This window comes from Drosophila suzukii, unplaced genomic scaffold (assembly GCF_043229965.1).
Source record: "Drosophila suzukii unplaced genomic scaffold, CBGP_Dsuzu_IsoJpt1.0 scf_10, whole genome shotgun sequence".
Taxonomy (NCBI): domain Eukaryota; kingdom Metazoa; phylum Arthropoda; class Insecta; order Diptera; family Drosophilidae; genus Drosophila; species Drosophila suzukii.
The window spans coordinates 452,817-471,476 of NW_027255897.1; the positions used below are offsets into that span (position 1 = coordinate 452,817).

General features: G+C 37.4%; 2 protein-coding genes across 2 annotated transcripts; both read left to right on the forward strand.

Annotated features, from left to right (window-relative positions):
- Nucleotides 1–2,274: 2,274 nt before the first annotated feature.
- On the forward strand, nt 2,275–2,856 carry LOC118879090 (transcription factor Adf-1-like). Its single transcript, XM_036822072.3, has one exon. It carries the CDS (start codon nt 2,275–2,277, stop codon nt 2,854–2,856), a length of 582 nt encoding a protein of 193 aa, XP_036677967.1.
- A 14,480-nt stretch (nt 2,857–17,336) lies between these two features.
- LOC139354584 (uncharacterized) lies at nt 17,337–18,147 on the forward strand. The gene is made up of 2 exons (XM_070998844.1): nt 17,337–17,786; nt 17,863–18,147. Exons 1-2 carry the CDS (start codon nt 17,337–17,339, stop codon nt 18,145–18,147), a joined length of 735 nt encoding a protein of 244 aa, XP_070854945.1.
- Nucleotides 18,148–18,660: the final 513 nt, after the last annotated feature.

Below are 18,660 nucleotides of genomic sequence, written 5' to 3' on the forward strand. Positions count from 1 at the left end.
CTTTGTCCAAAAATGGGTGTGACCATTAAGCAAACCACCCATTGCTAACCGTACCATAACCCCAGAGTCAAGTTGGTTACCTACAATAAACATAGGTGGTGGTGTAAAGGATTGCTAAAATGCCTCGACGCAGGCGCAAATGTCATAAAAAATTATCATAAAAATATAATTAGGAATGTATTTTTTATTTGCGAACCATTTATACCTGTTACCAACAACACAAATAGTTATGTTTCAAAGGATTTGCTTAAATGCCTCGACGCAGGCGCAAAGGTCAAGGTATTGGAAAAAAATTTAAGGAATAATATCCCTTCATAAAAGAGGTCATAAAATATATAATTAGGAAAGTATTTTTTATTTGCGAACAATTTATAAATGTTACCAACAACACAAATAGTTGTTACAAAGGATTGCCAAAATACCTTGATGCAGGCGCAAAGGTCAAGGTAATGGAAAAATTCATGGAATATTGTCCCTTGACCAAACACGAAAATTTCTTCTATTTGGATAATAAAAAAATATATATATTAATTCAATACTTTGATTTTTCCATCTAAATGCTTGATAAATCTAGTTGTTTGATATTCTCTAACTAATTGAGTAATATGTTTTCATGTGCCTATTTAATTTACCAAAAACAGTATTAGTCTTCTCTCATAAAATTGATCTTTTGGATCCCTCTAATTCCCCGCCGGTGAAATATATGTTCCTCATATTTAATAATGATAGTTTGTCATAGATGGGTACTTGTAATTCATATTTAAGATATTTACATCCTTCTCTAACTAATATCCTTTTATCCATCATGTAAACAGGTTTAAATTTGTATTGCGTGCTTCAACACCTAGCCACACCCACCACTGTACCAGATTTGACTTTTCCAATGGCTGCCCCAGCTACCTAAACTATACATTTCTTTTGATTTTTTTTCCTTTCTAAGCAATGTACACAATTTTTAAACTGGTTCTGACCTCCCTCTTTAATGGCATCCTCTACACTATTTTCGTTATATTTCTGATCTTTTCCTAACAGTAGGTTGTTAAACTTTTATCATTTTATGGGATTATTAGGCACCCGAAATCCCAGATATTAACTCATAACATGTAACTAGCAGAATATAGTAAAAGATATCAGACTCTAAAAAGACTAGATTTACCTACAATTCAATTTACCATCTACAATCCCTGGAGAAGAGTTTAGTATTTGCAGTTTAATTTTCAAATTTATTGATTTCACATATTCCCGCTGGTGAATACCAATTTTTAACAAATGGCTGCCAACTCCATACCATTCAGACACTGGTTTACAACATCATAAATCTGACTCTTAAGGTATCTGTAATGCATAATATATTTCTATCTCTTTTCTTCTAATCAATATTAAATAATTTCAAAAACTGGTTTTGGAGTTCATTTTATTCTTAGAATTAAATTATTAAAAATTATTAAGCCAACAGAGATAATAATGTTTTTGTGATAGTATCCCATGAATAATACATAATTCTTATTTGTATATTTTCAAAATTATTTATTGCAGAAAATTATTCATTAATCACATTTAAATAATATTCATAATATATCTTACAATTTTTTAAATTTATCAATAGAGTTTTATTAATATTAAATGATATTGCATCATATCTATTATTAAGATTAAATATTAAGATAGGGTCGTCCTCGCGAGACATAGCGCTGACCAACTCACATTGGTCTGCCTCACCATCAAATTTAAGACATTCTAAGTCTGATATAGAATCCCTTATACGAAAAATCATCTCCTTAACTTCCAGTAGCAGTCGTGACAGCGGATTATTTTCGATTTCCGCATCGTGAAGATCATTTTGCTGTTGCAACTTGGTTGTCTCCATCATCAGCTCGGTGATTCGATTTTCCACGTTTTCAATATCAAAGAGATGGGAATCGATATTGTTTTCGCTCTGCAAATCCACCAAGCGCCATTTCAGGGTGTCCAACTCTTCTATAGTATCATAATAGATACTACCGAATTTCCGTCGCGACTCTTTGGAAACCTTTAAAATTTCCTTGAAGATTCCTATCTCAACCAACAAATCTTCATTTATTTTAAAGTCACAGTGGTTCATTTGCTTGTTGATTTCAGTCATCTTTTGTCTTTCGATTCAAATTTTATACTGCTGCCAATCAGTCAAACTCGACAGCAACGGTAACCTCGACGGTATCCGGCACTTCAGCAGCGCACAATCAATCGACTAATGCTGAGGTAGAGGACGACGATCCCATACATACCTTTCTTAACATGGAGAGTTACTTTGAAAAAGGACTGATTACGCTAATCCAGCAGGAGGACATGATCTACAACTACGGCAACGTGAACTATCGCAATGCCAAGCTCAAGATGGAGGTTTGGGAGGAAATCGCCAGAAAGCTGAAGAAGTCTGTTAAACAGTGTCGGCTGAAGTGGAAGGCTCTAAGGGACCAATATGCACGAGAGCACAAGCGACTAAGGACACTGATGCACATAGAGGCCACTTCGCGTTGGAAGCACTATGACTCGCTCAGTTTTCTGCAAAAGTACATGAAACAAAAGACGCTGGAGACGCTGGAGAACTACATCAATGGGGATGCACATCATGATGATGAGGAGGAAGATGACGAGGACGAGGAGATGGAAACCACAACGGCGGCGGAACAAACTCCTCAGCAGCAAGAGCAGCATGTAATGACTTATGATCACGACGATGGAGAGGATGATGAAATTGGTGCGTTTTTCAAGACAGTGGCCATGAAGATACGAAATGCTCAGCTGGAGCCGGTGGCTTTCACCGAACTGCAAATTGAAATTCTGCGTGTCATTAACGAGGCACTGAGGAACCACTAGCATCGCTAGTAGCCTCCAGCTACCTAGAGAAGAATAAGAAGCTTGAGCGGACCATCAACGGTTTCAGGGCGATTCATTGTAGATTTTAAGTGTTATTTCGAAAGTGTTTTTCTAATTTCTAGACAAGTTGATACTTTTGTAAAATTTCTTTTAAATTTGTGAACTTTTAAAATCGATTGCTTAAGCAGCTCAAGGGCGAAACTTAAAATGTTACGTGTACATAGACCAAAATACAACAAAAACGGAATGAAATAGTGTTTATTAGCTTAGTATAATTCTTGATCTGCCGGATCCGGAACTAAAAATGCAAACTATTATTTAAATATTTGTAACCAAATCAATTGTAAACAATTTGTACAATGTCAATGCAAAAATATATATTTAGGTTTTGTAATCTCATCAACCAGGAAAAGACAGAACCTAGAGTCGAGCAGGTACTTTATATTCAAGGATCAAACCCCCTCCCCAAGAATCAAACCACCATCCCATGCGATTGGCTTAAGTAAAACCATTCTACACTGTGTCAAAGTGAGAAGAAGAATACATAAGAAACCGGAAATCAAAGACAAAGTAAGATCATATATCGATATTGGGAACTGTTGTTATATGAGTATGCGTACATTTAATTGTATTTAATATAATAGTTGTTGATAATTATAATTTTATAATGGTCATCATTAAGTAGGAGGAGTGGAACAGAATTTTTATTCTTAGTATTTAATCTTAAAAATAGATATGATGCAATATCATTTAATATTAATAATTGGGAAACTCTATTAATAAATCTAGAAATTGTAAGATATATTATGAATATTGTTTGAATGCGAAGTTTCAACAGCAAATTGATCTTCACGAGGACGACCCTATCTTAATATTTAATCTTAAAACAAGGAAGAACGCTATAGTCGAGTACCTCGACTATCAGATACCCGTTACTCAGCTATATGGAGATATGCAAGCAGCAAAGCGAGATTAAAATGCGCCACCTACCGGCGGTATACAGATTTAAGCGTTATGGGCGTTAGAGTGGGCGTGGCAAATTTTTTTTTGGATCAATCGATAGGTATCGACGAGACCAATACATTTCAGTTAAAATTATCTAGCATAAAAATTGTGGGCGTCACAGGATTTCGCGGTTTGTGGGCGTTAAAGTGGGCGTTAAAGTGGGCGAGGCAAACTTTTTTTTGGGTCAATCGATAGGTATTGATGAGAACAATACATTTCAGTTAAAATTTTTATTCTAGCATCAAAACTTTAGGAGCCACAGTTTTGGGCGGTTTGTGGGCGTTAGAGTGGGCGTGGCACTGTGCCGAAACAAACTTGCGCTGCGTAAGAAGCTCAGGAATCTGCACGCCAAATCTCAATAGCCTAGCTCCCATAGTTTCCGAGATCTCAGCGTTCATCCGGACGGACAGACAGACGGACAGACGGACATGGCTAGATCGACTCGGCTAGTGATCCTGATCAAGAATATATATACTTTGTGGGGTCGGAAACGCTTCCTTCTGCCTGTTACATACTTTCCGACGAATCTAGTAGACCCTTTTACTCTACGAGTAACGGGTATAAATATATATGATGCAATATCATTTAATATTATATTAAATATTAAAATATTATTATATTAAAATAAATATGATGCAATATCATTTAATATTAATAATTGGGAAACTCTATTGATAAATTTAAAAAATTGTAAGATATATTATGAATATTATTTGAATGTGATTAATGAATAATTTTCTAAAATAAATAATTTTGAAAATATACAAATAAGAATTATGTATTATTCATGGAATACTATCACAAAAACATTATTATCTCTGTTGGCTTAATAATTTTCAATAATTAAATTCTAAGAATAAAATGAACTCCAAAACCTGTTTTTGAAATTTTTTAATATTGATTAGAAGAAAAGAGACAGAAATATATTGTGCATTACAGATATCTTGAGAGTCAGTTCTATGAGGTTGTAAACCAGTGTCTGAATGGTATGGAGTTGGCAGCCATTTGTTAAAAATTGGTATTCACCAGCGGGAATATGTGAAATCAATAAATTTGAAAATTAAACTGCAAATACTAAACTCTTCTCCAGGGATTGGTAAATTGAATTGTAGGTAAATCTAGTCTTTTTAGTCTGATATCTTTTACTATATTCTGCTAGTTACATGTTATGAGTTAACATCTGGGATTTCGGGTGCTTAATAATCCCATAAAATGATAAAAGTTTAACAACCTACTGTTAGGAAAAGATCAGAAATATAACGAAAATAAAGTAGAGGTTGCCATTAAAGAGGGAGGTCAGAACCAGTTTAAAAATTTTGTATATTGCTTAGAAAGGAAAAGAGAAAATCAAAAGAAATGTACAGTTTAGGTAGCTGGGGTAGCCATTGGAAAAGTCAAATCTGTTACAGTGGTGGGTGTGGCTAGGGGTTGAAGCGAGCAATACAAATTTAAACCTGTTTACATGATGGATAAAAGGATATTAGTTAGAGAAGGATGTAAATATCTTAAATATGAATTACAATTACCCATCTATGACAAACCATCATTATTAAATATGAGGAACATATATTTCACCGGTGGGGAATTAGAAGGATCCAAAAGATCAATTTTATGAGAGAAGACTAATACTGTTTTTGGTAAATTAAATAGGCACATGAAAACATATTACTCAATTAGTTAGAGAATATGAAACAACTAGATTTATCAAGCATTTTGATGGAAAAATCAAAGTATTGAATTAATATATTTATACCCGTTACTCGTAGAGTAAAAGGGTATACTAGATTCGTCGGAAAGTATGTAACAGGCAGAAGGAAGCGTTTCCGACCCCATAAAGTATATATATTCTTGATCAGGATCACTAGCCGAGTCGATCTAGCCATGTCCGTCTGTCCGTCTGTCCGGATGAACGCTGAGATCTCGGAAACTATGGGAGCTAGGCTATTGAGATTTGGCGAGCAGATTCTAGAGCTTCCTACGCAGCGCAAGTTTGTTTCAGTAGACTGCCACGCCCACTCTAACGCCCACAAACCGCCCAAAACTGTGGCTCCTACAGTTTTCATGCTAGATAGAAAATTTTAACTGAAATGTAATGTTCTCATCAATACCTATCGATTGACCCAAAAAAAAGTTTGCCACGCCCACTTTAACGCCCACAAACCGCAAAACCCTATGACGCCCACAATTTTCATGCTAGATAAAAATTTTTAACTGAAATGTATTGGTCTCGTCAATACCTATCGATTGATCCAAAAAAAAATTTGCCACGCCCACTCTAACGCCCATAACGCTTAAATCTGTATACCGCCGGTAGGTGGCGCATTTTAATCTCGCTTTGCTGCTTGCATATCTCCATTTAGCTGAGTAACGGGTATCTGATAGTCGAGGTACTCGACTATAGCGTTCTCCCTTGTTTTTATTTTTATTTTTTTTGTTATCCAAATAGAAGAAATTTTCGTCTTTGGTCAAGGGACAATATTCCATGAATTTTTCCATTACCTTGACCTTTGCGCCTGCATCAAGGTATTTTGGCAATCCTTTGTAACAACTATTTGTGTTGTTGGTAACATTTATAAATTGTTCGCAAATAAAAAATACTTTCCTAATTATATATTTTATGACCTCTTTTATGAAGGGATATTATTCCTTAAATTTTTTTCCAATACCTTGACCTTTGCGCCTGCGTCGAGGCATTTAAGCAAATCCTTTGAAACATAACTATTTGTGTTGTTGGTAACAGTTATAAATGGTTCGCAAATAAAAAATACATTCCTAATTATACTTTTATGATAATTTTTTATGACATTTGCGCCTGCGTCGAGGCATTTTAGCAATCCTTTACACCACCACCTATGTTTATTGTAGGTAACCAACTTGACTCTGGGGTTATGGTACGGTTAGCAATGGGTGGTTTGCTTAATGGTCACACCCATTTTTGGACAAAGGATACAATTGGTCATTTAGGTGTGGGTATACACATTTGTTATGGTGATCGAAAATGGGATAATCACAGTGTTTTTTGTTTTTTACTGTATTACACCGGAGCGATTTCAATTACTTTCCCAATTATAGTTAGTTTTAAATCGTTTTTTGACATTCATATATTTTGTCCTTTCTAGACATTTTATTGTAGCTAATAACTATAGTTATGGGATGTAAGGCTAGCTATCGTAGTTAAGATTACATTTGTTATACCTACATAAGATGAAAGAACATGAAAAATGGAAATGTTTTATTTTAACTATATACTAGTTAAAGTGGATGATATTATTATATATCCTTAATATCTGTAATTATGAATCAAAATTGTTTATCAAAGCAGCTTCTACACAGCTTTTAGACAACTTGTGAACAATTTATTTCTTAATTAGTTTTACAATTACAGGATACATCTTCCCCCAACATAATCGGACATGTTCCTCTAAGATTTATATATCAATCTTGAGCTATTTTGGCTTTGCATTCTTTCATACGTACATAGCAAACACATTAAAAATCAGAGTGTAAGTTTTTACTTCACATCGAAAGTCGTCTAGTGATCAAGAATTTTTGATCATTCTTAACAAGAGACTATAAAAGCTCGTAGACGTTAATAACAACGAGTAACCAGCTAATAATAATTAGTAAACATCAAGTAAACAGATACTAAACATATATAAACCAGATACTAAACAGCTAGTAAACAACTTGTATACATCTAGTAAACAACTTGTATACATCTATTAAACATAAACATATAGAAACCAGATACTAAACAACTTGTATACATCTACTAAATAGATAGTAACCAGCTAATCAGTATTGTAATTAAAGAGATTATTAAACTTATGCAGAATCTTTGACAATGATGCCTTACTCATACAAATAGTATACAAATAGAATTCAATTAGAAAACTAGAACTAGAAAAATAGTTGACAACAAAAAACGATATTACCAGGTCCCAACACCTCTATCATAAACTTAAATCAGAAATTAAATTGAAAGACGCTCCTATGCTAGCTAATGATGCTTTCGAAATATGTTACAATATTATTATGGAATGGAACAAATGAATGCTTTAAAAATAATTCAACACCTGAGAAAGATTACATTGTGAGAACTATTTTACATCTATCTATGGGAACCAAGCGAAAACCTGCGTTTGGAACGAAGATTAATAACCGACATGTTTCTTACAGAGGGATGGAGTAAGAAAATTAATTATATACAAATATACATAAAGTATAATTAATTATGAATTTAATTAAATACGTTTACAATAATAGAATATATAAAAAAATATTGAATGATCCTACAAATTTTGCATCTGACTGTAATTAAAACTCCAGGTACAGATGAAGGGGAAGTATTTTATTCAATGTCCTTGGGTCTTGGGCATGTGACTTTGATGACGGTCAGGTAATGATAGTTCACTGCAAGTGTGTTTGGCTAACACATCTTAGAAACTTTAACTTGTGTACTTTGATAGTTCTTTATAAGAGACTATAGCGACTCATAATACTTGTTAACATTTAGTTACCATCTAAAACCAAGTACTTTACATATACTATACAGATAGTAACCATCCAAAATCAAGTACTGTACAGGTACTATACAAAAAGTAACCATCCAAAAACAAGACTAAAAAGAAAGTAACCATAAAAATACTGCTAGGTAACAACTAAATACAACGAGTCCAACGTGTCAAGTCTATGTCGGTATGACTACTACCCTAAAAAATTGTATATCTCTGGATAATCTTCAAAGTCAATACCTATTAAATTCTGGATGGAGCAGTGGAGACGAAATTTCTACGGGATCCCCACTTAAAATTTGTTGTACCATTAAAAAATTTGTTGGGATTGGCTGAGGATTATAAAAAAGTTTTGTTAAATTGTAAACACGAACTAGTGTTGATGCTAACTAAGAATCTTGGTGAATCTTGAACAAACCAGAAATGAACAAACTTTTAAACTGGAAATTACGAATAAAATCTGGAAAATTCCCCATGTAACTCTGAGCGATTTTACTAAAATTAAGATGTACGATATTATTAAAAGTTGTGTAAACCTACCAATCACATTCCAAAGTTGGGATTTATATGTTAACCCCAAATTGGGGTATGGGAGTCAAAACAGCTGAAATGTGAAATTGTCGGCTAACCGCGAAAAACCAAAATTTGCCATAATTGGATTTACCCTAAATGGAGAACTTATCACAAATAACTTATCAAACTTGAGAGTTCACTTGAATTCTGAGTCATATCCATAATAATCTGAATGTTGATTTTAGTAAGAATTAGTATGCTCACCTATATGAAATGTATACAAGATTTCAATCTAGTTACTATAATCGTGAATCACAACCATTTTTGACCCCAAATGAATTTAAATTGAAGACCCCTATTATTGTGGTTGATCTTTCATATCAAAATGAATCAGTAAAAATTGGTCCTATCGATGTGAGAATTTCAATAGAACTAAAGACACCAAGTCATGAAAATACACAAGCTTACTGTCTCCTCATACAAGACCGTTTAGTTGAATATAACCCACTAAACGGACTAGTACAACGAGTTGTTTAACATTAGAAAAATGTTGAAAGATACTGTTTCGATTGATGTTCAAGGTTTCTTTGATAATAATAATAATTTATTCTAAAGGAAATTGGAATTGTATTCGAAAACGATCCAAACTTGAATAGTAGTATTTTAATAGAACCACCATATGATTTTACTTTGCTAAATACAAAATCTCGAAAGACTGCAAGTTGGTTAACCAATACACATCACAACATTTTTTGGAACGATGGAGAGAACAGTTTTCCACAAACTCGAAAGTATCTAAGGACAATTACAAGCGGAAAACAAATTATTTGTAAAGGTGTGGAAAAGAAACGATTTCTACAGAAGTTTTTTGGGAGTCGTCAACTCATTAATATCGAGGAAATGGGCTGTCCGTCATTAAACAGGTTTAAAGGAAACCGGTTTCTCTATTGTGAAACGCACCTTAAGGGCGGGGTTTGTGCTCTAAACAATGCATACATTATTTTGACATTTTTTAAAAGTAGCTCCAAAACAATAAGATAATTGTTATACATTTTTTTAAAGTTGAGACTAGCTGTGTAAAGATGTGCAAGAAACCAAAATTAACCAAATTAAGTTTCATGAGGAAATTGACCAATTTATTGAACAATTTAAAGGAGAGATAATAGGTCAGCATTTTAAATACCTCCTAAACACAAAAACTATGTTCATGAATCGAGGTGGACATGACCTCAAAACTACGAATTATGGTGAACACTTTACATTTTGTAATCCAGAAATGACGTCGGAAACGTGCGCTTGCTTCTTCTATGCAAATCGCCGGAATCAAAGCAGAAAATTAATTTCTATATATAAAAAAAATGTTCGCAATACCAAAATAAATGAATAAATGTATTATTATGGTACAAAATAAACTTCTAACATTTTATTTCGAGTTAAAATTACAGGTACGGAGAATGGAAAATATTTCCTTGACTGAGATATGTCGGCTACTTGCGAGTTGTTGCGCGGTCGTGATTTCAACCCCTATTATGGGAACGTATTTGAGCTAGCACTCAGCCGTGAGGTCGTTGGCGTGAGGCTCATGATTTTGTCAATGGGCGTGCGCCTTCAGACTTGTGCATGTGTCCCTTTTATTCCGGTCAGGTAATAGACAGGTGCGCATGTTCGGGTAGCTCTGGCTTGAATCCCTTTTATGATATGTTTATGACCCGTTTGTAGAAAGGAGAGATCTTGAAAAAATTTACCAGTTAAACATTCTGGGGCGAAAAAAAAATGTCTGTTTGAAAATATTCGACATCTGAGAATCGTTAACTTGTGGGATTTATTTTATAGGGGTTCTTTTGATTTCTAAATTAGTTTTACAATCATAGGAAGCGTTATTCCCCAACATGATCGGACATGTCCCTCTAAGGCAACCAACCAGCTTTAGATGTTTTGGGTTTGCGACCTTTCTCACGTGCACAGCAACACCTGCTGAATATTAATTGCTGATAATGAGGAAAAGGATACATGATCAATATTGTCACATGGGGATGTGGGGAAAGTGTGCGACGTTTCTCCCGTGTACAGCAACACCTGCTGAATATTAATTGCTGATAATGAGGGAATTGGGTTGGGGGGCAATTTAGTATACTCTTTATGGATATGATCGTGACATTTTTATGACATCTAAACCTTTTAAAATCAGATAATTTATGGATTATGATAATTGTCCCAGAACCCGCATACATTAATGAAGAGGCGGGGCCATTAATATGTTAATTAGTGAGTGGCGGGGGTCATTAATATGCTAATCAGTAAGGGGGCGGGGGCCATTAATATGCTAATTGTCCCAGAACCCGTCTTTCCCTACTACTAGTGGGATGGTCAGAATGATGTTAGTTCCTACTTATCTTTGTTATCGGCGACTTGCCGAAATTATGTTGTATGCACCTACTTTTGTTTTAATTGGCACGACTACAAACATACATCTGGGTTTCGGAAGATAGAGTTCTGTGCACTATACATCGCTCTATGTTCGCTCTTCGGAGTTGTCGGGGTTCTTTCTATTTCCCTTAGCACGCTTGCATAATAAGATAAGTGCACATTCGGAAGTTATACTACTGGTGGACTAAAAAAAAGGTGGGTCTCTAAATATTGTTAGGTAGAACAGGCCGTTTAGTTTGTAAATTAGATGTCGCTTTCACATTCTACTCTAAACCCTCCCGACCATGGCAATATTGGAATCTAGCTCTAATTCAATTATTGACGGAATTCCTATCAATTTATTCACAGTTAAATGGGAGAAGGCAGTCTACTAAATCCCGGATGAAGGAGAACCAAACGACTATAGCCAACCTGCCAAATACAAATAAGTAGCCATTTATAATTAAATAAAGCCAAACAACTTGGTTTCGTCGACTATTCAAATCTTCACGTCTTAGTCTAACTACTTATAGCTATGTCACGGATGTATATCACAGTTGAGAAACTGGTCCTTAATTCCTGTTCAATACCGAGCAGTCTCGCACGCAACTGTTCTGTTCAAAAAGGATCTCTGCCCGATCACATACTTACAGAATTCAACGTCAGACTCACACAAGTGTGAAATCGACGTTTAACAACACTATCACCTGCACCGTAACTTACTTTTTCAAATTCAAACACTCAATTAACAATTTGGCTAAAGATGTTTGACATGGTTTGGACCATCCTGCTGGACTGGAGGTCACATGCTTATCCGCCCAAACCATAATAAATTTTATTAAATATAAAATGGACTAAAAGCTAATTTTTAGGCCATGCACTTCTTTTTCTTTTTTATACCCTTGCAGAGGGTATATTGATTTCAGTCAGATATTTGCAACGCAGTGAAGGAGACGTTTCCGACGCCATAAAGTATATATATTCTTGATCAGCATGACTAGACGAGTCGATCTAGCCATGTCCGTCTGTCCGTCTGTCCGTCTGTCCGTCAATCGGGCTGAAACTTTTCCAAAAGTCTTATATATTTTGCAGGAAGTATATAAGTCGGAACCAGCCGGATCGGACAACTATATCTTATAGCTCCCATAGGAATAATCAGAAAAAAAAAAAATATATATATTTGGTGTTTTTTAACATATAACCCCCGAGGCATGGAAATAACCTTTTTAAATTAGTTTTGAATTTCGAATTAAATTTTATCAAAATCGGACGACTATATCATATAGCTAACGATCAGAAAATTAGTGGGAAAATAATATGAAAAAAATTATAGTTTCCGTGTTTTTAACATAAACCCTCCTACGCTTGCAAATAACATTTTTTAATTAGTTCTGAATTTCGAATTCAATTTTATCATGATCGGACGACTATATCATATAGCTGCCATAGGAACGATCGGAAAATTGGAGGGAAAATAATATGAAACAAATTAAAGCTTCGGTGTTTTCTGACATATATACTATTGGAAATACCATTTTTTGTATTTTTAAATTTAATAAATATAACTGCAAGGGTATACAAGCTTTGGCTTGCCGAAGTTAACTTCCTTTCATGTTTTTTTGTAATTTTTGCCCTATTTTATAGGTGACAAATGGCCTAATATTTTGGGTCATCGTTTGCATTTTACCTAGAAATTTTTGACAGCTTAAAGAATTTTAAACTAAATTTGTTTGTTAGATATTGATGTTGGACATAACCAAATAATAATTGTGTTGCTAATTATTATTTAATCAATTATTTAAGGAACTATTTTATATATTATAAAGTGAGTTGCAGAGGTCCACTCAGAGAAAAACCGTTTTCAAAGTTCACGATTTCCATATTTTCGGTTTCAAAAGTGGTCCAAGTTCTCAAAACCTAGATCGAAGTCTGTTTGGTTTAAAAATGGCTGTTGAGAATGTTTGTTCTCGATATAGAGATGAAGTCTTCTGGGCTTCAACAAAAAATCTTTCTCGGTTTCAACATCGAATTGATCTCGATTTCTTGATGAATCGTTCTTGGATTCAATCATAAATCGTTCTCGCTTTTAGTTTCCATTCTCCAATAAAAATCCTAAATTTCTTAAAATTTCGGCATCCCTTATGTACCTTAGGCACTCTTAAGAAACACCGGCACCTAATGCAATAAATTATTATTTTTATTAAACATACATGTATCTCTTACATTTTTATACCCGTTACTCGTAGAGTAAAAGGGTATACTAGATTCGTCGGAAAGTATGTAACAGGCAGAAGGAAGCGTTTCCGACCCCATAAAGTATATATATTCTTGATCAGGATCACTAGCCGAGTCGTTCTAGCCGTCCGTCTGTCTGTCCGTCCGGATGAACGCTAAGATCTCGAAAAATGTAAGAGCTAGGCTATTAAGATTTGGCGTGCAGATTCCTGAGCTTCTTACGCAGCGCAAGTTTATTTCAGCAATGTGCCACGCCCACTCTTACGCCCACAAACAGCCCAAAACGGTGGCTCCTACAGTTTTGATGCTAGAATAAAAATTGTTCTCATCAATACCTATCGATTGACCCAAAAAAAAGTTTGTCACGCCCTCTAACGCCCATAACGCTTAAATCTGTCTACCGCCGGTAGGTGGCTTATTTTAATCTCGTTTTGCTGCTTGCATATCTCCATTTCCCTTTGGTCCCTTTAGCTGAGTAACGGGTATCTGATAGTCGAGGTACTCGACTATATCGTTCTTCCTTGTTATTGTTACGGAACTGCTATATTTTGTTTGGGACTGCACCGAATAGCTCCGCAACGACGTCTAGGAGGCTCCATCCATTATCAACGGCCGGAATCAACTCCTGGGGGTGTTGATGAACGCATTATAGCCGTTATTTAATGTTGAATCTTATTCTATCTTTGGTCTATGAAATACGAACTTTGCCCTTTTTTAATATATTTTTGTGCTCCGTCACACTTTAGAGATTTTTTAGGACGTAGTGTTAAGACTACAACTGAAAGCATCGGACAAACAAAAAATGTGACACATTTAATCATTGAAATACAGTCTACTCAAATCGGGAAATAAATCGTTTTTATTCTACACCATATCTTTGGTCCTTCTAGCCAAATTTAGTTACTGATAAACATGGATCAGCTTAAACTTTTGAAGGCAGCTAGAAGTCGTGCGAAAGCAAGCCTTACGCGTTTGCTAACGGCGTCTCAAGATCCACGTGCGGGATCAAAATGGGAGCTTGATGAAATACAAGTTTCATTGGAAAGGCTCAACATTGTATGGAAAGAATTCGAGTACATTAGCGACCAAATGGCCCTTTTTGACGAAGAATAACGGTACGTCGATCCAGCCATCGACAACAAAAGGTACGAGGACAAGTACTTACAAGCGAGCACATTATTTCGCAACCTCATACGCACCTGTGAAGAATCTCAGGAGAATGAAAGAGAAGGCAACAACTTCAGACAACATGGCAACCCTGATGAGGCCGCATCAATGGCACCAGGAGTGGGAAACGAAAACCTAGTTCGTTTTCTGGAACAACAACAGCAGCTCAATGAGCGTTTGGCTGAGCAACAAGCAACGCCTTTAAGGGCAAGCTCGGCAGCAAATGTAATGCATAATGAACTGCCAAAAATCCACAACATGCTGTTCACTGGCGACTACAAGGAGTGGCCAGCCTTTAAAAACATCTTCGAGAGTACGATACAATACAAAAGTTGCACTACTTGAAAACGTGCATCACTGGAGAAGCAGCTGACTTGATACGGCATATGCCAATAACGGATGCAGCTTACGATGCTGCTTGGACTTGCCTAATTGACCGGTACAATAGATCACGTCACATTGTTAACACTCAGCTGGAGACATTTGTTAACTTACCTTCGACCGCCAGAGCAGATGTAACAGTTCTGCGCAAGGTGACGGACGGAGCCACCGAAATTGTAAGCGGCCTGGATGCAGCAGGGCAAACTAATAGGGACTGCTGGATTGTACACTTCATCCAGCCAAGATCGATGCTGAAACCCGTCGCAAGTGGATTGAAGGAAGCCGGGAACTGGAATCTCCGTCTGTGGATGATCTACTAAAGTTTTTAGACCGACGTTGCGAGGAATTCGAGCTCAGCAAAAGGGAGTCAGACATAGACTCCAAGGTTGGCCCACAACATGGCAAGACAAAGCGATCGTCACACGCTTTTGTTTCAATGGAAGCAAACACTTGTGTGAAGTGTAACTCCAAGGAGCACAAGATTTACGCCTGCTCAAAGTTTGATGAATTGTCAGTCGAGCAGAGACGCACATTTGTAAAGGCTAAATCCCTGTGTTTTAACTGCCTTAAGCCTGGGCATGTGTCGCGAAAGTGTGAATCCAAATTCACATGCAAGTTTTGCCAGTTTTGCAAGCCGCTGTCACTTCGACTTACTCACGAGACGATGAAAGGTACATCCCAAGCGATCCAGAAGATGCTACGGCCACCATCAGCCATATCGCGCGGGCACAAATGGCTCCCACAGCTGAATCCTTGTGCAACGGATCAACAACCGCAACACAGCCACAAGAGGTACGAGAAAGTGCATTGCCAACAGCTCTAGTGTTTGTTAAAGGCAACTGTCGTACATCTCGGAGCGGTGCGTACAGGCACTCGGACTGGTACGCTCACCGTCACGATTTTTGGTGACCGAAATCTCGTCAATCAAAGCTGAGACAACTAGAGGCTGCAGCATACTGGACTTGCAGTCAAGGATCTCAGATCACACAATGAAGGTACGTGCTCACGTACTCAGCAAAATTACCTCCACGTTGGCAAGGCACGACATCGCCGCCTCAGCACTCAAGGCGTTCGCTGGCTTTGATCTTGCGGATTCTGACTATCAGTCGTTGGCGCCAGTTGATAAAAAGTCAAAAATGTTCGACAACCAGGGCAACATCATCGCCATTTCGACCATATTTGGATGGGTCATCTATTGTTACTACTGGATCTTCATCTACAACAACAATGCACACGGCTATTGACATTGACGAATCGCTACGGCGCTTTTGGGAGCTGGAGGATGTCAACTAGGAATTCCTTGGGAAACCAGAGGACGATGCAGTTGAACAGCACTTTGTGAAGACGCACACTCGGGACTCTAAAAGGCGCTACGTCGTCAAACTTCCTTTCAAAAACTGCAAGGAACAGTTTTCGGATACTTTATAGGGAGTGCTAACAAGATTCAGGGGTGTAGAGCGCCGCCTAAAGAAAGACCCCAATCTGCATTCTCAGTACGTGAGAATTAACTTAACGAGATTAACTTCAGTTGGGCCACATGCGAGAACTGTCGCCAGAAGACATTGACAAAGGCCCGAGCTTTTACTTACCACATCATCCTGTAATTACCCAAAAATTACGGTTCGTATTTGACGGCTCATTCAAGGACACGAACGGACGGTCCTTAAACGAAGCTCTGCATATTGGACCCAGCACTCTACGAAACCTTTTCTCGGTTTGCATGCGTTTCAGAATGTTCAAGTTCGTCTTCTCAGCAGATATTGTCAAAATGTATCGACAAATCTGGGTGGCTGCCAACCATTGTGGCTATCAGCGAATTGTTTGAAGAGAAGATGAAACGACTCCTATTAAACACTATGAACTGTCCACGGTAACATACGGCACATCCTGCGCACCATTTTTGCCAGTGAGGGTCCTGGATCAGTTAGCTCACGACCATCAACACGACTTTCCTACCGCTGCAAAGATCTTGAAGGAGCAGTTTTATGTGGACGACGTACTGACGGGAGCACATACTGAGGAGGAGCTCATTCGCAATCAAAATGAGTTGATCCAGTTGATGAAATGTGCAGGCATGGAACTTGGTAAATGGGTTTCCAATTCATCATGTGTCGCTGACAGATCTCTCGCTACAAGGCAAAGGATCCAATTCTACAGCAAAGGTTCTTGGCATTCTTTGGGATCCAGAAGAGGATATGTTATCCTACAAAGTTTGCCTTACAACAAATCCGCACAACACCAAACGCCAAGTGCTGTCAGATGTGGCACGCATTTTTGACCCGCTGGGTATTCTGTCGCCAGTGGTTCAGTGGTTCAGTGGTGCAGTTTAAAATTCTGTTCCAAGAATTGTGGCTACTCGATCTCGGCTGGGACACGGAGCTTCCTCCGAAAATTGCGTACTGGTGGAATGAATGCCGTAGCGACCTACACATCCTTCGAGATCTACGCCTGCCACGGTTTGTCCAAAACAATGAAGATCACATCGAACTGCATGGATTTTCAGATGCCTCCATCAAGGCATATTCCGCAGTCATCTATAGCAGAGTGGTGCGAGCAAATGGCACCGTATCAGTTTCACTCATTGCAGAAAAAGCCAGAGTTGCTCCGCTGAAGCAGCAGTTTCTACCGCGTCTTGAACTGTGTGGTGCTTTGCTTCTGAGCCGACTGTTCTTATCAGTCAAGATTGCGCTACAACACAAGGACATTGAAGTACATGCATGGTGTGACTCAACCATAGTCTTGGCCTGTCTTTCACATCCACCATTTAAGCTTAAAACATTTGTAGCCAATAGAACCTCAGAAATACGAGAACCTCGTACTCGAAGCCTTGCCGCGCAACGCATGGCATCATGTAAACACAAAGAAGAATCCGGCGGACTGCGCCACACGAGGAACGCTTGCTTCGGACCTTCTCCATTTTGACTTATGGTGGATGGGACTTTCATGGCTGCAAGATTCAAAAATGCTTGCGGTAAAGTTGACCTCTAAAAAGTTCTGTTCTTCCCTTTTGGAAAACCATGGCGGAGAAGAAGTGAAGACCACCGCATTAACCGCACAGCAGCCGAGCTAACGTTTGACTTTTGATTTGATGAATACTTTTGCAAGTTTTGCACTATAATTCTTAGATGCGTTACTTCTCAAATTATAGACTTTGGCGTTGTTATCATGCGACCACGCCACCGATTCTTTAGCTTTGTTTTTGGCAATTTTCAAGGCATCTCGTGTCGTCAATCAACAGATCTAATTTCCGCAGACGTTCGTAAAAAAATATGACGAATAGCCTGTACTACGGTTTATTGCAGAACGAAGCGCGCTATCGATTTCGATAAGATTTGTATCCAAGTTTGTGTGTGCTATATACGCTCTAATCGCTGCTAGAACTAAGCGATTTAATCTTTCGCTTGCGTTTGCTTGCGGGGAGTAAATTGCGGTGCACTTATGGGAAACGCCGAATCTAGTCAAAAAGGCTTGGAACAGGCTAGAACAAAACTGCGAACCATTATCAGTTAAGATTAGTTCGGGAACTCCGAAGGTAAAAAAACCTGGTTTTGCAAAAAGTCACAAATCTTATTGGAGGTGAACT

Bases quoted from the DNA above. Each gene is read 5' to 3' on its own strand.
- LOC118879090 (XM_036822072.3), top strand. From the start codon at position 2,275: ATGGAGAGTTACTTTGAAAAAGGACTGATTACGCTAATCCAGCAGGAG.
- LOC139354584 (XM_070998844.1), top strand. From the start codon at position 17,337: ATGTGGCACGCATTTTTGACCCGCTGGGTATTCTGTCGCCAGTGGTTC. The intron at 17,787-17,862 runs GTACATGCATGG...AAACATTTGTAG, and splicing joins TACAACACAAGGACATTGAA to CCAATAGAACCTCAGAAATA.